Raw genomic sequence first — 21,400 nt, forward strand, 5'->3', positions numbered from 1 at the left:
TCTGTAAGGAAATCCTGGTGGCTCTGCTTGAAAAATAGACCCAGCATCTGAGCCCTTCCCATCACTGCTTTGACCACCCATGTCCCAGCCATCATCCTTTCCCCCAGGGGCATGGTGATAGACCAGTCTCTTAACTAGTCTAACAGGCTCCAACATTCCTGGTGCGCTAGGACTGTTTTCAACACAGCTTTTAAAACATGCATCTAACTGTGTCATTTCTCTGCTCAGAATCCTGCACTGGTGCCCTATTTCTCTCAGAGGAGAAGCAAAGGTCTTCTCAATGACTTGCAGATCCGACTTGATCTGGTCATCCACTATCTCCCCAAACTTCTTCCTACTACCATCGCCTTCATATCTACCTCCTCAAACATGGTCCTCAAATATGCCAGACAGACGCCTGCCTCCATGCTCTTGCACAGGCTGTTCCTTCTGCCTATAATGCCTTTCCCCAGGTGCCCCTGTGGCTTATCCCTTCACTGCCTCATGGCACCCCAGTAGCGTGCTTCTGACCACCCTATTTCAAGTCTCAACCAACACTTCCAGTAAGGAAAATCTGGTTTTCCTTAATCTGCTGTTCCCCCCAGCACAGATCATCTAACATGCTATCTTTCCTCAGCTCTATCAAGGTATAATTTACATACAAGAAAATAAGAAAATTGATGTTTAGAGTGGTTAAGACGTGCAAGAAAATCCCACATAGCTCAGAAGTGGCAGCAGGATTTGAAATCAGGTCTCTGTTGTAAGTATCCAGTTGGTTTTGTGTTGGCATTGACACTATCTAATTTACTTGGTGTTCATGTTTGTTGTTTGACTCTCTTCCCCCTCTAGAATGTAAGGTCCATGAGGTGGCTGAATCTGAGGGTCAGGGTGGCCCTGCCTCGAAGGCCCAGCCAAATACTCCAACTAGCAGGGGAAAGGAGGCCCCTTCCCCAGGAAATGGGGAGCACGAGCACAGCTTTCCTCTGTGGAAAGAAGGTCATGGATATGGGTCCTGTGTCCACTCGCCTCACTCCCTCTAGTTGCATAATGGGCACAATAGTTTACTCCCTGCAGCCTCCTTCAGAAGTGAGCCCCGGCTGGTGCTTGCTGCCCCTTGTCAACATGGGCAGTCATTGATTCAATGATATCACATCTGCGTCTACACTGGCAATGTACACAATCGTTGATTTCAGAGTTGCATTTCCATGGGCACTGACCGCACTAATAGCAGATCTACACTGGTAAAAAGATAATCTCCATCCACCAATCTGTGACTCAGCTAGCCACAGACATGATCACTAATCATTCAGCTATGCTCTCATTGGCAACAGGCATCCTTGATCTTTGCAAAGAGTGTTTATTACACTGGCAGTGGGCACAGTGATTGAGAGCAGATCCGTATCTACACTGGCAATGAGTGCATTCATTGAAAGCAGACTCATGTCTACACTGGCAGCAGGCACAATCACTTTCAGCTCCTTGACAATGGGCACAGTCAGCGAACAAAGACCTGAATCCCCACCAGCCATGAACATGAGTGACGCATGTCATTCATGGAGAGTACGCACAAGGTCACAGAGTTCCTTTCCAGAGAGGGATAGATACATGCTTCCCTCCCAGCAGGCAGGCCAGCTGAAGGTGCTCATGATGGAGTCCAACAGCCTGAGTCTTGTCTACAGGGCAGAACTGGCACTGGATTGTGGAATTCAAAACCTGGATGCGGGCACTGGAGTGGCGAATCTGGAATCTGGGCATCGGAATTGGAATCTGGGACACATGGTGAGGAGATGAGACCATGTCTATTCCCAGCGTCTTGAGATCACTCAAGGTGAGGAGAGACTCAGGCTGTGTGACTCCCATTGCCACCCGCCCCCTCCCCACCCCCCACGCCGGGGCCTGGCCCAGCCAGCCTGGGCTTAAAAAAGCACCAGGAAATGTCAGTTTCTTTTTGAAGAGGCGCAATGGGAGGAGATGGCCCAGGCAGTTTAGCGGCTGGTTTATTCAAAGGTCGGGAACAGTGACAGGACCTTCAAATCCTGAAGCTGGTTTTGTACCCAGGCTAGACCCAAGCCCCTTCTCTGGCAGATGGAACCCTGCCTGGTGCCGGCCAGAGGCCCCAGCCTGACTGACAGCTTAGCCAGGGATCTGACTGATGCGTGACTGCATGATTCCTGTCTGCCCAAGCCGGGACCAGGACTTGAGCAGCCTGAGCAGTCTCCAGGCTCCAGACTCCAGCTGCCTAGGGCTCAGGGGCTGCAGCTTGACCAGGCACCGCCTGCTATGCTAGGCCACTGTGCTAGGATGGCTCAAGGTGGCAGCCCTGGGCTCCGGCCACTGACTGCTGACTGGCATGGGGCAATGCCTGCTCCCTGTTGCCTCTCTGCACTGCCATTTCCCCATCTGCAAAATGAGGGGTGTCCCAGACACTTTCGGGTTCCTGTTCTATCTCTGGAATCCCTGTGTTACCCACAAGAACATCTAGATCTTATCAGAGACACAGCCTGCATGCAAGTCAAGGGAGGGTGAATTCCTCCTGAGAGAAGAAAGCTCTGAGGACCTCCAGCCACCCATCTATGCAGCTTTCTTTCATTTGTTCATTCATTCCATCATCAAATATCTACTGAATGCCTATTATGCACCAGGCACTACTTTCCACAACCATCTCCAGAAATAAGAGTGCAGAACTGGGCACACAGTAGGTACCCAACAGTAATGATGAAAGCAGCTACCACGTACTGACACATTCTGAGCCAGGCCTATTCTAAGCGCTCTGACATGCCCCCATCTCATTTACCTTTACACCACTGGTCCACACTGGTCCACACTGTGGCCACCGCCCCAATTTTATAAAGAAGGAAACTGAGGCTCAGAGAGGTTAAGTTGCTCATGGTCATACAACTAGGAAGTGAGGGAGGTAGAATTTGAAACCCAATTTTGTCCGACACCAGAACACATGCACTTAACCACTCTACTGGCCCCCTAACAAACATGTATTGAATTAACGAGTAAATAAGTGATAAAGCTTTGCATTGGTGCAAGTATGTATTCATGTGTGTGCAAGGCCATGGGTTTGCATGAGGGTGGGGAGCCTGTGTGTGCAGATGTCTGTGTGTTTGCATGTGGAGCTTTTTTTATGGGAAGACGTTCCCTTGTTGTCTTAGTCTTGTGTGTGCTGGAGCTATACTTAGCTGCAGCCGTGACTGTAATGAGCAGTTAGCGGCACACCAGGCACTCTCATTGGGACCTGGTTTCCCAGGGAGATCGCCGGGCCAGTGTATGTGTGTAGGGGGGTGCAGCTTGGTGCTGGGGAATGCTAGATCAGGGCTTTGGAAGGAGCCTGGAGCTCACAGTGCTGTGCCTTGTGCAAATGGAGAGACATCTCCGGCTGGAAGAATCTGCTCCAGGCCAGAAGCATTTAAGCATCCAGGCTCCACCAAGATCAACACTGGCCACCTACGCCTGTGGTCCCTCCACTGGTCCATTAGGCAACTAGAACTAAAGGCTTGGAGTTCATGGCTAATGTCTGGGGGTTGATAGCAAAAAGCAGTGGGAAGATGGTCGATCCTGGTATACCTGAGCCAGGGTCTTCTGCGGCCTCAGGAGGGCCCCCTCCTCAGCACCCACTCTGCAGCTGGTGAAGCTGCACTGCCTCCTTGAACACACCCTGCCTGAGCTATCAGAGGTTCTCACTCACCAAGGCTGGGGACCTGAGGAGGAAGACAGACCTCCCTACTCTGGAGCAGACTGAAACCACAGACTGTCTCCTACAACCTGGGGTTCAAAGGGCAATCTCCCACTCACTAACTGCCCTTCAGGCTTCGGCCAGAGGAAGGTCTGGAAAACCACAGGTCCTGAGGGCTTGCCAGCCACATGGCTCTGCCTGGAACTCTTTCCAGCCTGGTCCTGTTTCTCTGCCATCAGGGACTCTCACCTTTGAGAGTGGGCCAGTCTCTCAGCCCAGTCTCTGTCCCCAGCTCCCAGCTCTCTCACTCCACAAACTCCACAAACCATCCCACCTCCTGCATCTGGCAATCCCACTTTCTGCACACATGTGCTGGGTCATTCCACCCAGCCTACTACCCTGAAGTCCATGCTTCCGAGTCCCATTGCCCAGGATACGTTCATCCCGTGAGAGGTGGGACATCTGCTTTGAAGGCATGCAAGGAGAAACATATCCATGGTCCTCCATCCATCCTTCTCATCCATTTGTTTACCCATCCACTGAGTCACCCAGCTGTGTCTGCTTCAATTCATATGTCCCTCCTTCCATCCATTCACCTGTATCCATCCACATATCCATCTTTTTATCCATTCTTTCATCCATTCGTCCATTACTCATCTGTCCCTCCCACTACCTCATTTTTAACCAGAGAACCACAGCATACTAGAGCCAGGAGGAACACTGGCATGGCTCTAGCTGAACTTCTTGATTTATTTTCAAAAGAGGACCTGGGATTGAATCCTTCTTCTACCACTTGCTAACTGGATGGTCTTGGACAAATAAATGAATCTCTCTGGGAGTCATTTTTCCCTCATCAATAAGAGGGGTATACTATCTAACCCTTCCACCTCACAGGGTTGGTGTGGGGCACACAGCTTTAGCAAAGATCAATTGATTCCCTATTATATAACAGGCACTACTATTGCCTAAGCTGACCCTTGTCCTCCAAGAGGTTGTGGTTGAGTCTGAGAGACACAGAACCATAGGTCAGTGGATCAAGGGCCTTAAGTCAGACAGAAAAGGTTTTCTGGAAGCATGAAGGGCAGAGCGGGCTCTTCCAGGAGGTAGAGGGTGTCAGGAAAGGCTCTCTAAAGGAGGAGCCATCAGAGCTGGCCTAGCAGGATGCATCCATTTCAGAAATGCAGAGGAGGAGGAGTGGGCATTCTCAGTGGAGGCAACGGAATAAGCAAAGGCAGAGGGGCAGGGAGCCGGAGCACGTTGGGAATGGATCATGCACACTGGGGCCCCGGGTGATCTGGAATAGCAGGGCGGGTGGGGCTCCCAAGGGTCGCACCACAGGCTTTGGAAAGGGCTGGGGACATGGAAAGTCTCAGCAAGCCGGCACAAACCACTGTGATTCCTAAATTCCAGGCTTTTACTCCAATCTTCAGACTGCCAGACAGGAAAAAAATATCTGCTTGGTGACAGCCAGGCCTCGGGAGATACGATTCCTGCCGCCTAGAAGGGAAGCCAGCGCCTGGTATTTCTGACCTTTGTGCCTCTAAATATATCATTGGTGACGGTGGCTTCTGGCCCTGAGGTTGTGGAGCAACCGGCTGAGGCTTCTACAGCCTCCCTCCCTGCCTCTGTGGCTCAGCCAGGGCCTCCTTATACCCTGGAAAATCCAAACCCACGACCGGCTGACAGTGGCACCCCAGGTCACCAGATTCAGCCCTTGGCAAGTGTCTCCCATGTGCCAGGCACGGTGCTGGGGCCTTTGCCCCTCTGAGACCCACCACAGCCTGTGAAGTACAAACTATCATCCCATTTTACACACGAGGAAACTAAGGCTCAGCCAGACACCACCCGCCTCAGTCCACACTGAGGCAGAGGAAGGATCAGAACCCAGGCCTGGCAAGGCCCAAAGGCCTGTACCCTCTCCTCTAGCCTGTCCCCTCCCTACACTCATCTTGCACTTGAGATGGTGGCCTCTTCCTGCACGTGGCACTGAGAACTGTATTTTCTCCCTAATGTTCTTTCTGCCTCTGGTCTGACGGATTCTCCTAACACCCCTGAGAGGCTGGTGATGCCATTATGCACACTTTATAGATGAAGAAGCTGAGCCCAAAAAGGCAAGACTGCTCCAGGTGTGGGGGCTGAACAGGGGTCGGGGCAGAACCACCCACGGCAGCTTGCAGGGAGCTCACTGCATAGCACTGGCCCTCAGCAGATGACAGCCACACACGTGGGTTTACAGGGCCCAGCCCTCTCCCCTTAACCCAGGGCTCCAGCTCTCGCTCCAGGTGGCCCAGCAGGTGGCCGTGTTCCTCACTGCTGCTCAGAGAGCCCCTGAGGCTGAGCATCAAACATTCATCTCTAAGTGGCGAGACACCGGCCCTGGCGGGTGGCTGTGGCCTGAGGCGTGTTCACTACCTTGCTCTGGTGATAAGGCCCAAGGAAGTCATGTTCTTCTGCCCCACCACCTATGTGGGCAGAGAAGGTCCCCAGGGAGCCACCTGGCAGGGCTTGGTCCCCATCGAAGCCTCCCTAGGTATGGCAGCCCCCTTGTCAGGCATTAGATTCATATTCTCAGACCCTCCCAGGTGGGGTGAGGCGAGTGTCTGCAGAGCATCCTACAAAGATGCCTCATCTGCAAGAGGTGTGAGTGATCCTGGGCATCACGTGCGCACCAATGCGCGCAGTGCAGTGAGCCGGAGGCCTTCTGTGACTTCTCTCATTGCCTTCTCACAGCAGCCCTTTGAAGTAGGGACTCTCGTTCTCCCCTCTTTATAGCTGAGGTGACTGAGACTTACTAAGGTCACACAGCTAAGAACTAGCAGACCCAGGATTGGCTCCAATGGCAGTCTGGCTCCAATGTGGCCTGTGCCCATGCCACTAGCCATCTTCTCCTGGCACACCTGCAGTGAGAACGCTGTGAGCACCACGGAGGCCTGTGTGACTGGAAAGAGCTCACATGGTCTCTCCCCGGCAGGGCCCCTGACCCTCTGGCTCTCTCACCAACTTCTCTCCAGCCCCACACCCAGCTCAGAGAACTGCCTGTCCTCCAGCATGGTGGCAACCATGTATGGGAACCACCATCTCCTGCTGGGTACCACTGGCCTTCAGGAAGAGGACCGAGGCCCCTCATTACGGCCAGGCAGGAGCCTCCTCCGTGCAGGCCCACCCTGTGCAGGCCCCTGTGGCTGCAGGAGGGGAGCAGAGGGCAGTGCGAACTGAGCTCGGCCTTGCCCTGGGCTGGAACACTCAGGGAACCCATGAGGCAGGCCCCGGCAGGAGCAGACCCCACTGTCAGGAGCCAGTGGGGTTCTGGGTAGCTCGACTCTTTCTTTGCACGTTTTAGGGGTGGATTTTTCTTTCTTTTTAAAATTATTTTATTTTAGATTTAAGGGGTACATGTGCTTGTTTGCCACATGGGCATTACATGCATACTGGTGGGTATGGGGGCGCCCAGTGTGCCTATCACTCAAATATTGGAATTGCACCCAGTAGGTAATTTTTCAACTGTCATCCCCCTCCTAGCCTCCCTTCTTTGGAGTCCCCAGAGTCCATTTTCTCCATCTTTCTGTCTGTGTGGAACAAGCACCACCCCTTCTGATATACCACTGTCCTTTGGCTCTGAGCCCAGCCCAGCTACGCCTCCTCGTTGCACCTTGAACCCTGGGCACACAGCTGCTCAGGGCTTTTGCACATCTCACTTCCTCTGCTCCCCAGATGTCATGTGGCCTCCTTCCTTACCTTCTTCAATCTTTGCTGAAATATGACCCGTGCTCACAGTGAGGCCTTCCCTGCCACACAAGTTAAAACTGCCCACTCCAGCGCGCCCTGGGCTCCTGCCTCTGTCACATCCTGTCCAGCTAGAATATAAGAACTTGAGGGCAGGGATTTTTGGTGGTTTTGTTCTTTGCCCTATTCCCAGCTTCTGAAGCAGCACCTGTCACATAGTAGATGCTCAACAAACACTTGTTGGCTGGATGGATGAATTGGTGCTGACAGCAGCCCCTGGCAGGGAAATGGCTCACGGACTGTGTTTATGTGCAAAGTGGGAGTGTAGGGAGAGGAGTTGTATACTTTCTGTGCTGCACTGGGGAAGGAAGAGGTGAGGTGAGTGGCATCGTGAGCAGGGGTGCCACAGCCAGGCTGCCAGGCCAACAGGGAAGGGCTGGGGCTGGCCAGGGTGGAAGGGGCATCCAACGCCCTGCAGAGGCTTGAGAGAAAGCTTCATTTTGCTGCCATGGCTCACACTGAGGCAGCATCTGAGCCTGACCCAGCGAGGCTGGCTCCTGAGCCCCCCTGAGCTCAGCTGTCTGGGGCTGCCCCAGCTAATATTAGCTCATCCCCACCCAGGCTGGCGTCGGCCTGGCGGAGCAGCCCAGCTTCAGAGTGGGCACCACCCATGGGCACCCAACAGGAGCCCCCAGCCTTAGCCCCCAGGTTTCTCCCTGTGCCTGAGCAGCCCCTTTAAAGAGGAGATGTTCCAATGACCTGAGCTGTAAAGCATGGCCTCCGCCCGCCAGCCCTACCACACTGGCACACTTGTCGGCATCTGAGGTCCCTGTGCTTGGCTCCCAACCAAGGCCTGATGTCAGCAGCCCTCCCTCCCTCTCCCCTGATAGGCGGAAGTTCCATCATCCTCTCTCTCATACCCTGCCACACCTGTGGATCGAGGAAGAGCAGGGACAAGCGGCCCATGACCACAGATGGGGAGACTGAGGCTCACAGGGGCTGTGACCTGCCCAGGACACACAGGGAGCTCAGGAGAACCAAGCGAGAATCCATGCCTGACTCCCAGGGTGACACCTCTGAAGTCTGCCCCTGGGAGACAGACTGGAAGAAGGGGCCCCAGGGGCCACAGTTGGTGAGGTGACCCCTAGGAGAAGCATTTGGCAGTAGAGCCAGGTGCTAAAAGAAGGAAACAGGTGGGTAACAGGTGACGATTTGAATCTCGCAGGGCCGAAAGCTGGTAAAAAGATGATGGAATGCACAACAATTAAGCACTTACTATGTTCTGGGTTCTGGGCTAAAGGCTTAACACATTCGGTCCTCCCAACTTCCCTATGAGTCAGGTGCTATTAATATCCCTCTTTGGAGGCACAGACAGGTTAGGAAACTTATCCAAGGTCACACAGCTGGAAGGCAGTGGGGCTGGGATTCGATCGAAGGCCTCATGGTTCAAGGGGCTATGCTCTTAGCAGAGAAAGGGGCTCCAGGTCATACTCCCAAAATTATGTAGCTAGGAAGCAGTGCGGGGTGGGGAGATGCAAAGTCCATACACTTTCTACTGAACGCAGAAGCAGACCCAAAGCCGGGGATTTGGGACAGAAACTATCCTAGACTTTGGAGGGGAGAAGTTCATTTTGAAAACCAGTGACTAATGCCTAGAACTTTCCACAAGCACAGCTACAGAGGAAAGGGGACAAGGAGGGGACAGGGAAGGGAAGACATGGAAGGAGATGGGGAAGGAGAGGTAGGAAAAGAGCCTGGCTGGCCTTCGGGAGGAACAGAGTCCAGGAGAAGTCAGACTCAGGGGTTGGGCTGGACCAAGCGGGACCTGGGAACTTGTGCATGTCAGTTTTGGAAAACAGCTTTGTGGCCTTGAAGCTGTGGTTGTGGATGGTGGCTGGGCTGATGCAGCGCAGAGAAGGAGTTTGAAAAGACAGAGGGTTAAGCTGTGAAGAGCTTCATCTGGGCCTGTGTGGTGACAGCAGCAAGTGGGCCCCTGCTGGGGTTTGGACTGGGGTTTGGACCCCCTACTAGTGCTGCCCCAGCCTTTGCCTGTTCATCGCTGCTCCAGGCTCAGGGGATGGAAGGATTGTGCTCCCACGTGAGGCCAGAAAGGAAGGCTCAGCTAGGAACAGGCTCAAATGCAGGGTACCCATGTCTACCCTCGGCGTTGAACCCCATTTGCTTATTCTTTCTTTCAGTAAATATCTATTTAGCACCCACTATATACCAGGCCCTACTCTAGCTTCTAGAGATAGAGCAATTGGAGAAAGAGACAAAAATCCCTACCCTCACGGACTGTATAGTCTAGTGGGGAAACAGACAATAAACAAGGCAAACAAGTAAACTATATAGTACATTAAATGGTGGTAAATGCCAAGGAGAAAAGAGCAAAGCACGAAGTGGGCAAGGGGCCAGAGGAGTGTCGTCTGGACTGATGATGTCTGAGTATAGACCTGGAGGGGGTGTGAAAGCTGATACCCAAGGGAAAAGCATGCCAGGTGGAGGGACCAGCACAGCACAGGTCCTGAGGCAGAAGCATGGGCAGCGCTGGGGAAGAAAGCCATGGAGGCTGGGGGAGGGAGGGAGAGAGAAGCAGACAGCAGAGGGAGATGCTGGGTGTGGGGCACTCAAGTGAACCCTGAACCCTCTGAGGAAGCCCAGACCCCAGCGTGAGATGGAGCAGAGGGCTGACTTTGTTGAATAGCACTTTGCCAGGCTGGCCCTGGCTGCCCTGAGAGAAGGGCGGGGCAGGGGCAGCCGGGGCTGAGAGAAGAACTCAGGCAAGAGAAGGCAGGGGCTTCCACCAGGAGGTAGCCATGGAGGGGTGCGATGCAGTCGGATTCCGAGTGTATTTGAAACATGAAGACAACAGGGTTGGTTGATGTCTGAGAGAGAGAGGAGTCCAGGATGACTCCCAAGGTCTACCAGTGAGAGCCACTGGATGGATGCGGTGGCCATGGCTGTGATGGGGCCTCACCCCAGGCCCAGTCCCCCTGCCATCGAAGCCTTGGCCTCAGGAAGGACTGGCTTGCTTGTGACACTCTGCCAACCCGCACACACCCATCTAGCCCTCTGTGTCCTGAGGCTGGCCCTCGACTGGAGCCGCTGCCTGCATCAGCACTTCTCAGACTCCAGAGTGCATGAATCATCTGGGGAGTGAAAATGCAGATTCTGAATCGGTTTCAGGGCTGGCGGTGAGGCCTGAAAGGCTTCATGTCTAACAAGTGTCCATATGGTGTTGCTGTTGGTCAGAGGACCACACCTTGAGTGGAAGGAGCCCACACCTCTCAGGCCCCACTGCAGCGATGCACCCTCACTCAGCAGTGACCTCAGCTGTGCTGAGGGGTGAAGGGAACATTCTCCCCCTCCCCAATCTAAGAATCGAGTTTCCCAGAAGTACGAACTTTAAGCATCCCAGGTAATTCTGAGGGTCAGGCATGGGTGGGAGTCCTCCAGCAGCCATCCCTCCATCCCCCATAGCAGCCATCACAAACACCCTTACTTAGCCCTGGCCCCTCCAGCATGGCACCCATCCCCTGCACCCCTCCCCACAGCAGCCCTACACCATAGAAGTTGGCCCCATCGCCCCTGCTCCAGACCCCACAGCCTGGCACACAGTAGCTCTGAGTGGGCGTTTCTGCAGCTCCCTGAGGGCAGGAAGCCAAGAGAAGGGCCTGGAGAAGTAGGCAACAGGTGCTGTCCATAGGCCTGAGCAAGCACCCCCAAAAGAGGTGACCTCCCCAGGTCTGTGCCTGCCAGAGGGCTGGGGAGCCCGTCAGGCAGGGGCGTGATCACTATGCCTTGAATGAATGACTGAGGACAGGATGAGGCAGGCTGAATGAATGTAGGAGGAAGCTTTTTAGACCCCCTCCCCTTGGGCTCCTGCCTGCTTTAGGCCAGGACCTTTGTCAGGATTGCTCACACGAGTCCTGGGGAGGAGCTGGGCTGGGAGAGGGAAGGAGAAATAGGGCAGGACTTGTTTGGTTCCCCCAGCTCCTCTGGGAAGCTGAAGCCTAGAATTCTTGGACTCCCAGAATGTCAGAGTTGGGAAGAGCCTTAGCGGTCACTTAAAACGACCTCTGTATTTTACAGCTGGAAAAACTGCAGGACGAAGGGGCGGCAGGACGAAGGGGTGACAGCACTTGCTCAAGGTAGCCCAGTTGGTTTCGAGGCCTGGCTAGATTCCTCTCTAAACCAGGTGTCTGATGCCTGCAACCTGGGTCTTGTCTGTGCTCTCATCTCTCCACACACCTGGGCTGGTCCCTAATCCTGAGGGCCTGCCTGTCCCCAGCCCCCAGTCTCCAGAACTGACCCACACACCACCAGCTCAAATCTCACAAACTGGGTGACTCAGTGCCCAACCATACCCCTCACTCCCAAAAAAATGAGGTCAGCGAGGGCAGGAGCAGCCGGGCTAAGTGTGAGGAACCTTGAGGGATGGATTTTCACATTCAGCAAAAAGCAGGGAGGACACCGAAGTGAGGGGAATAGATGACCAAAGCCGAAGTGAGGGGAATAGATGACCAAAGCCCCAGAGGTTAAAATGAGGGCTGCCGATGAGGACCATGGAGGAGGCTGGCGGAAGGGAGCTGCAGGAGCAATGGCTGGGTTCTAGGGCAGAAGGCCTCGGAGTGCCGAGCTGAGGGGCAGCCAGCGTTCCCACCATGTGTCACCCTGCACAGGGAGCTTCTGATCCTCCCAATCCTCCTGCCATTTCTCTTCAGGCCATATGGAGTCCCAGGGCCTGCATGGATGGGAGTGGGAGGACAACTGAGGCATTGTCACGAAACCTTCTTCCTTGGGACTGATAGAGCACCCTCTTAGCCCCATGGCCTGGCCAGGCAGGGCCCTCACTTGCCATTACCCAGGGGCCGGAACTTGCTGACAGGTTCTGGATAGGTTGTTGGGAAAGAGTGGTTGGTCAGGAGGGAGAGACCCAGACGGAAATTCAAGCCTGGGGCACAGCAAGTCACAGGCCTCAGCATCCCTGGAACATGGACAGGAGGCAGTGCTGTGTAATGGTTACAGGTAGAGCACCAGGGTCAGACAGACTGAGGTCCAACTGCTGGCTCCACTGCTCATGAGCTAAGTGACCTTGGGTAAGTTATTTAACTTCATTGAGCCTCTGCAGCCTTGTCTGTGTCATTAGTGTGGCAGTATAGTGCAGTCTTGCAAGTCTTGGGAGAATTATTAATAAATGAGGATATATAAATCAAATCCTTAAGACAGTGTGTGACACTGTGTGATTCGAGAAAGGAAGGGGGTTCTGGAAAATCCTGCTTGGGAATCCTAAGGATTTGGGTCAAGTCTGGGTTGGCTGATCTGAGAAGGTCTCAATCAGCTGTACTGTGTCCTTGGAGTGCAGGTATCTGTTTATTCCACCTTCCCAGGAAGGAAATTAATGGGAGTAGATAAGAGAAGAACAGCATGTCCAGGTGGGGTTTGGTGTTCTTGTAAAACTGAGAGCCAAAAGAAATTCAGATGGTCAGGCCCTAGGACCAGAGGCCTAGGCTGTGAGTTTGAGTCTCACTGATTCCCTGTGTGGTCTTGAGCAAGTAGCTTTTCCTCTCTGAGCCTGTTTATTTTCACTGGATGAAAATATTGACTAGAGGTAGCCCGGGTGCGCCCATTCCCTGCAATAGTCCCAAGCATATGTGAAGTGGTCCCTACCACCCAAATGGTTCCCCTGAACAAGGACTGGACAGCAAAGCACCCCTGCAGCCTGTCAGGCCCTCCTTCTCCTCTAAGCTTGCATCTAGCAGTGAGGAGCTCCGGCTGGGGTGGTGGCCAGGCTGGGCCCGCAGCTGATGGGAGGCAGTGGCTCAAGGCCCTGACCTTTTGGTCCAGAGCGAATCCCCTGGTCATGAGACCTCTCAGAATAGCCAGAGGCACTATATTCAGCTGTCGTGGAGGCCTTGAGATCCCCAGCCCGGGCAGTGGACCCTGGAATGAGCCCCTGATGAACCCCCTCCCCCACCTCTGAGACAACCCCCACCTTGCTCCTTGAGAGACTCCAGCCAATCCCCTCCAAAGCTTCTGGCAGAGGCCAGGCCTCCTGCTCAGAGTCAAGGAGTACAGACTTCAAACGCACTGAGGCAATGTGACACGAAGCACCAGTGAGCCAGTAGTCAGGAGACAGGAGTTTCCGAGCCAGCCCTCAGCTAACCCGCTCACAAGGGGCCTCAGGTAGCACACTCCTCTCTGGGCCTCAATTTCCTCATCTGTCATAATAACGGCTCCTATTCTACAGAGTATGCCAGAGGCTTACAGTATAGAGGAGAGATGAGCCCAAATCAAGCAAGGATGCTAATGAACATTTTATTACAAATCAGAGAGCTTCTCTCCCAGGAAGGGCCCTGGTTCTGACTTCAACTCAGCCTGGGGGCCCGGGAAGGCATCACTGAGGAGCTGCTGTTTGAGGTGGGGTGTGGGGGTTAAAGAGGGGTGAGCCAGAGGAAAGAGTGCTCCAGAGGGCAGGGTATGTGCAAAGGCCCCGAGGCAGGGGAACCTGGCACATGCAAGAAGCTGAAATGAGGCTGGGTAGTTGGGGCTTGGTAAGCGATGGGGACAGTCAGGCCAGAGGAGACTGGAGGGACAGGCAGGGCCTGAGAGGCCACGGTATGGGCTATGGGCCGGCGAAGCACTGAAGGGTTCTAAGCAGGCTCGGGTGATCTGACAGGTCTGTGAGTTGAAAAGACCCCTGTGGTTGCCAGGTGGAGGATAAACTTGAGCAGCCAGGGGCTGGAGGTGGGAGAGCAGCTTGGGGGCTGCTGGGGAGGTGGGCCTGAGGGGAACCATGGCAGCTTGAGCCAGGATGGTGAACATGGAGGTGGAGGGAGAAGAGAGAGTCTACAGGAGGGGAAATGATAATACAACCAACAGTAGTAATAATAATAGCCAACATTTATTGAGCACTTACTGTATGCCAGACCCTGTGGCTTGGGGCTATCCAAGCATTATTATCTCAGTTATCTTCACACCAACCCTGTGAGGTCGGTTCTATCATTATTTCCATTTAGCGGTGAAGGGGCTGCAGGGCTCTGACCAGAAGGCGCTTGGTTTATGATTGTCACTACTGGGATGGGGTCGGGGGAAGCTGGAGGAACCATTCAAAGACCTGAGGACCCCCGCACAAGGATCATGGGAAGCAGGGGCACACTGTGGTGGAGGGCCCTTGGGGAGGCTGGGAGGGGAGCACACCCAGCCCCTTCTCCACTGCTCATGGGTGTCCTTCATATGGTACCATGACTCCAAGTGGGGCCCTGGCCTGGGGGAGTGGGCTCTGAGGTAAGGGGGTGCACTGCCTAGAATCCCCTGATAACAGCTCTGTCCCCCAGCCCTCCGCATGCCAAGCCACGACTCCAAGAGCCCTGTGTCAGCTGGGACCCAAGGGAGGAAGAGAAGCCTCTCGCTGGGGGTTTCATTCCTGCCACCAGGTAAATTCCCTTCCCAGGGAGCTGATGGGGAACCAGTTTTTATCAAGTTCCAAAGAGGCAGTGACGGGACAGAGAGACAGACACAGGACAAGGGTCAGAGGAGAGGCAGGCAGCTGGGTGGATGGAGGTGGGGCCTCCCCAGCTTGGGGGCCATTGGCACTATTTTGGCATTTGGAAGGTCAAGTGACTCAGGAACAGATGTTAACACACACACACACACACACACACACACAGAGGACACTCTGGCCTGCAGCACAAGGACCACCACTGGCCCTGATGGGACACAACAATGTCCCTGATGATGACATGCAAATCGGAGACTAAAGCTGAGAGCCTCAGACCTGAGCTGGCCCCCAAGGAAGACAGGAGGACAGGTTTCAAACCAGGCAGCCCCAACACTCCCCTGCCTGCTCTCACACCTCTATGACCCCCTGCCCTCTGCCTGGTTAATTCCTCCCTGCCCCTCAAAGCTTGCCCCAGCATCACCTCCTCTGGGGCAGTTCTTATTCTCATGGCCCCAGGAAGTCCCTTCATAGCCTTTCCAAACTGTACCATCATCATCATTGTCCTGTGTGTGTCAGGGGCACCACCTCCCACCCCAGAACACACGTGGAGCTCATCCCGTCCCAGCTCGTCCCCCCGACCCCTCATCTCCTCAGGCTGGTGCCCAGAGCACAGGAGAGGGGACCAGGGGAGCAGCTTCCCCAGCCAGCACTGTTGCCCCTCGGGAACTCAGATGGGCCCTCCCACCCCGACTACGCAGCCCCTATCTCCAGGGCCAGCACCAAGGCCCAGGGTAGGTGGCAGCTCCTCAGGGAAAGGTGACCTCACCACCCATCCCACACACTGACAGTGGCCTGGGCAGAACAGCATCTCTATTGAGGATAGGAAATGCCCTCAATGAGGCCACTCCAGAGTCCCAGAGACTGAGGCAGTGGGCAGGAGGCAGCTGTGGAATCTCATCTTCCTCAAGCACACACACACCCGGGATGCACAGGACCTTTCTCTCACATATACACAGCACACTGACACACACGTGGGGTCTCACACACACGCCACACACACTGTCACACACATGATCTCACAGGCTCTGTCTTATACACGCCCTCACATACACACAGTGTGTCACACACAGGGACCCCCACCCCACACAGCCTCCTGCCTTATGTGTACACACGTACACACACACACACAGCCTCACACACGAGCTCCACATATGCAGTTTCACACTTGCCACACACAGCCACACACTCATGCAGACACGCTCACCTCGACTCTCATGCACTCCTCAAACCTCACACACAGCATCTCTCTTACACATGCAGGCTCTCTTCCTTATACACACTCTCTCCCACACAGTCTCATTCTCACACACGCACAGTCCATCCAAAACACAGAATCCACCTCTCTCACACACACAACCCCTGACACAAGGACTCAGGAAGCTCACACTGAGTCACAGTCTCACCACACACACACACATACACACACACCCTGAGTCTCACATTTTTATTCTCACACACACAAGTCTCTCACACACAATCTCTTTTACACAGAGCCTGTCTCACACATACAGCCTTTCCTTCATACACATATGCAATATCACACACAACGTGCTGGTCTAAATCTAGAATAACGACTTGAGTCCCGACCCGCCTGTGTGAGGAGGCGCGGGGGAGGGGTAAACAAAGGTGACAGCAGAGGCGGCAGAGCAAAGACGGAGGGGGAGGAGGGCGGGCAGGCGGCTGGTCTCTGCGCAGATGAGCCGCAGAGAGGCAGCGCAATGCAGCTAGGCCAGCCGGGCGGCAGGCAGGAAGCCGGGGTTCTAATCCCGCTTTGCCCTCCTCAGCTCCTGAGTGCCCTTGGGCAGGTCCCTCTCCCTACGGGCCTCAGCGTCCTCAACTGTTCCCCAAGGGAGCTGGAAGGGACCACAACCTTCCTCGGAGGCCACTGGGGAGAGAAGGTGGCTCAGACAGGCTGAAGGGGAGCACCCACCAGCACCAACTCCTATCCCAGTACCGCCTCGCCCCGACCACCAGGCGCCCACTCTTTTCCCTCAGAGTCCGCTCTTCAATGAGTATTCACTTCATAGATTTTTTTCAAGACTTTTCTGCATGGTTTTGCACACCAATAGAACCTCAAACCACACTAGCTGGCCCATTTGTCTGCCTTGGGTGAAGGCCACCCGCAGCCTAGAAATGTCCAGTGGGAGAAGAGGGCCAAGGGAGGGGATTGGAACATGCCCCACTGCCCCCTGCCTGCCCTGAAACTCGGGACACTGATCAGAGCCCCAACACTGAGTGCAAGGGGTGGGGCTGGGAGACCCAGCTCTTGCTTGGGAGTCAGGAGATTGGGCCTAACCCTTGCTTCTGGGGCCAAAGTTGGTGGGGGAGCTGCTGTCCAAGGTCAACTGTGGGCTGAATGGGCAGCTGCTGTAACCCAGGCCTCTGCCCACCCCCACCCCAACATGCACTGGTTCAACCTCCCATCCCCCTCCTCCAGCCCCTCCCCACAGCTCAGCCACAGCCTCCAGTTACATAACCCTCTAGCTGTGGTGGCCTCTGACAGGAAAGGGAAGGGGAGGGAAGCCCTCTGAGGGTCCCAGTCCACTCTGGGGAAAGGCAGGAGCTGGTAGCCAGCCCAGGGGAGGATAGGGTCCCAGGAGAATTGAGTTCTAGTCCTTCTTGGCCTCTTGCTCCCTGGGTGACCTTGGTCAGGGTTCTCAGTGGCAAAACACGGGCCGGGCTCTCTCCCTATTGCCTCCCCTTATAAACATAGTCGTTCTAGAATTCAGGGTATCAGACTGACCCACTATCCACCCCCCACATGCCATACTGTGTTTGATCTCAGTTAACAGATCTACCAGGTCTGTGCCTAAACATAGATTTTCTCTGCCCATGGGCACTTGAGGGCCCCCCAAGTCTCCCCCTTCCACTCTCCTCTGCAGCTTCTTAGCCCTCTCCCCTGGCTCTGGCTTAGGCTCCAGTGGGCAGGAGGGGAGAGATGGGAAGTAAAAGACAGCAGGGCAGAGGCAGTGCTTTGCCTGGTAGGGGGTGAGGGCAGCTCACGGATGCAGGAGGGGCTCTCCTTTAACTTCTCCACTCTACCCTTCCCCTACAGGCCTTAGAGTCTCTCTTTAGGCCTCTAAGGACAGAGCCCAGTGAAGGCTGGGAGTGCCTCTTCCAGGGTGGGTGGCTTCTACCAGTTCCTCGTTTTGGGCTCAGTCACTTATGGTCCAGCAGCAAGGCCCTTGAGAGTTCACCAGGCCCCCTCCCCCATTTTACAGATGAGGAAACTGATCCAGAGAGGCCATCTGAGGGACCAAGGTCAGTAGCAGCGTGTCTTTTTTTCCTGGAAATAAGCGGGTATGGCTAAAGGGGAGTGGCCCATGAAGACACACCCACCTCTCACACACCTTCTCCTTATAGGTTCCCCCTTAAGGACTCCCTCTCCCCACCACCGGATGTCCCAGAGGAAGCACTGGCATAAGCCCAGTGACCCACTCCAACACCCTCCCCTTTCGACAAGGAGGAAGGACAGGCTATGATCTCAGGATCAGGGGCTCAGAGGGACCACCCCTACCCTACAGCCCAGCCCTCCACCAACTTCCAAGCCATGGAGATTAGCCATGAGATGCCCTCTTGACCACCTCCTCAAAATTGCCGGAGGCTGCTCCCTGAGGAGGGGGCGGCTGTCTCAAGCTGCCCAGCAGGCCTCAGGCCTTTTTGGGGGACCATGGCTGGCTCCAGATGCCCCTTTACCTGGACAGGAGGAAGGGCTCCCAGCTTCCCTCCCCACACTAAAATCTCGAGGGCAGTTCATACTTTGACAGTGCACCTCTGCAAAGAAACAAATGTGCACGGGCAATCGCTCATGCACACTCAAACATACACACATGCTCACTCATTCCCACTCCACACTTTACCCACCCAAATACACTCCACCACACTTACATAAATATGCACACACAATCTACTCATACACACAAACACACCCATTCATACTCATACATATTAAACTTGGCAACACACAGACTGACATACATAGAAAACCAGAACCCCGGCAGACACCCTTTCTCTCTTACCCTGGTATGTGCACACATGCGCACACACCCCCTTTCGATTCTGAACTCCCTAGGCGCCAGTTCTGCGGTCCACCCCTGCCCGCGGGGAGGCACAAGAAGCTGCCTTCCCGCCCCGCTCTTCTGATGGGTAAGTTGTCACTTACCCGCGCGTAGCGGGACGAGTAAGGGTCCTCGAAGAGCGCCCAGATGCGCGGCTGCCAGCGGCGCCAAAAGCCGCCAGGCCGGCCATCGGGGGAGTCACTGAGCGCCAGGCGCTTGGTCATCTCCAGCTCGTCCTCGCCGTCGCCCGAGTCTCCGGGGCCCTCGGCGTCCGCGTCGTCGGCGCTGTTGTCCAGGGGCGCGCCGCCGAAGCTGTCCAGCGCCTCCTCGGCGTCGCGGTGCTGGCGGTACGTCATCCAGCAGCAGGGCTCCACGTCGGTCTCGTCGATGCCCCAGAAGGCCAGCTCCTCCTCGTAGAGCGGCCCGCACACGTCGGCCGGGCAGTGCAGCTTGCCCGTGCGGTAGTAGTTCAGGATGTGCGCGAAGACGCCGGGGTGGCGGTCGAAGAAGAACTCGTCTGCACGCGGGTCATAGTCGAAGTGGCTGTGGGCGTCGGGCTCCGCCAGCCAGGCGAGCCGCGTGCCGGGCAGCGTGCGCAGGGTCGAGCGGTACGTCTGGTGGCGCGTGCCGCCCACGTTGATCACGATGCGCTCGCTCTCGTCCCCTTGGCCCATCGCGGCGCCCCCTTAGGCATGGCGCGGCCCAGCGACACCCATGGGAGCGGCCGCCAGGGGGAGTTGGCGCCGGGGAGGGGGGCGCGCGGCCTCTTCCCCCCTCCCCCCAGCCGTCGGGGGGAACAGAGGTCCGCGGCTCTGGCCACCCCAACGAGCGAGCCAAGCCTCTCTGGGCGCTTTCTGTTGGGTGCCGGTCCAGGGGAGTGTGCGGGATCCCAGGGGTCTCTAGGCGCCAGATGTGGGAGGGAGCTGGTCCGGCAGCGGAGGAGGCAAAGGAGGAAAGAAGGGAGGGAGAAAGGGAGGGAGAGAGGGAGGGAGAAAGAGGGAGGGGGGCGGGCTCAGCGGTGAGCCCCCGGAGGAGGGGAAAGAGGGTTGGGGGGCCGGTCTCCCGTTCCCATCTCCGCGGGAAAATGGAGAAATAGGCACAAAGCTTTTGGGGGGAAGGTCAGCCGCTCCCAGGGCCGGACTAGAGGCCAGCCCCCGGGAGGGGGAGGGGAGGAGACCGGGCCGGGAAATTCGCGCTCCTCTGTGCGGTGGTCGCCGCGGCGCGCTCTCGGCGCGGGGGAGATGGATGCCGCCTGCCTTCCTCCCTGCGTGGCCGGGCTGCAGCTCGGGACGCAGGGCGGGCTCCGGCCCCCTCCCTCTCTCCTTGCTTGGCTGCCTGCTCCCCCCGGCGGCGGGCCCGCCTGCCCGCCCGCCCTCCTCGTTCTTTCTCCCCGCCTCCTGGAGATGGCGGGCCCCCTGGGCAGGGGCACCCGGGGTGTTTCTCGTGCGGCTAACGCCGAGCGCTGCTCTCGGTGCGCCCGGGCTCCAGCTGGGGCTCCGCTGGGCTGCGCTGGGACTCGGGCTCCCGCGGCGGTGCTGAAGGGACAGCTCCCGGCGGTCGCGGAGCTGCGCGGGGCCAGGCGGGGGTTCTCCCGGCTAGGTTTGGTTTGCGGGGCCGGCCGGCACTGGCTCCGGTGCCTCTGCGCCCCGCACTCCGCTCCTCGCTTCGGGCAGGCGGTGGGCGCTGCCGGCCGAGACGGGGGGCTGCGGAGGTCGGGCGGGGAGGCGGGGGTGGCGGGTCCGGGCGCGGCGAGGTGAGGCCGGCGAGGCCGGTAAGGCGAGGCGCGGAGCGGCCGCCGCCGCCGCCGCGACGCTGCTGCCGCCGGGGCTGCTGCTCCGCTAGCTGCTCGCCCGTCGCCTGCTTGCTCGCGCGGTCCGCGTCCAGCCCGCCGCTCTCCGGACACGGGCACACGGCGCGCGCAGCCGCACTCGCCCCCGGAGGAAGGCGCCGCGCTGGGTCCTAAAAAGCCCTGATTCCGCGCCCCCCTCCCAGCCCCGCACCAAGCCCGGCCTCCCTCAACCTCGGCGCTGGGGGCGCCCGCCCCGCGAGGCTCCTGCTGCTCCCGGGGGACCCGCCCACGCCCCGCCCTCGGGGAACGCCACTCCAGCGGCGGGGGCTCCGAGAGACGTCTGGGCCCGCGCCCCCGGGTCAGACTGAGGTGAGAAGGGCGTTGGCACCCTCCCCTCGCCTTCCAAACCAGGGACCATCTGATCCCTGGTGAGACAAAGCTCTCCGGAGTTTTGTCATCAGAGACACCCTGGCCCGGACCAGTGCTGACCGCTCCAAGGAATCCTCTAATACCGACCCTTCCCGCGGAACCTGGAGGCTCCATGTTCCTTCCATGGGTAATATCTTGCATGGACCCCAAGACACACACACACACACACACACACACCACGTTATCCTCTACGCCCTCCACTAACAATCAGTCCTGGACCCCTATTAACCCCTTTGGAC

At 56.5% G+C, this 21,400-nt stretch overlaps 1 protein-coding gene across 2 annotated transcripts in view; it reads right to left on the reverse strand.

The window, feature by feature from the left end:
* Nucleotides 1-20,846, reverse strand: part of KCNC1 (potassium voltage-gated channel subfamily C member 1) — a 48,690-nt gene extending 27,844 nt beyond the window's left edge. Inside the window, 1 exon segment of one of the 2 annotated variants that reach the window (NM_001193822.1) lies at nucleotides 19,048-19,675. In NM_001193822.1, coding sequence (NP_001180751.1) covers nucleotides 19,048-19,617 — 570 coding nt within the window. In that variant the 5' untranslated portion in view covers nucleotides 19,618-19,675. 2 annotated transcript variants of the gene reach the window in all.
* Between the last annotated feature and the right edge of the window lie 554 nt (nucleotides 20,847-21,400).

Source organism: Macaca mulatta, chromosome 14 (assembly GCF_049350105.2).
Source record: "Macaca mulatta isolate MMU2019108-1 chromosome 14, T2T-MMU8v2.0, whole genome shotgun sequence".
Classification (NCBI taxonomy): domain Eukaryota; kingdom Metazoa; phylum Chordata; class Mammalia; order Primates; family Cercopithecidae; genus Macaca; species Macaca mulatta.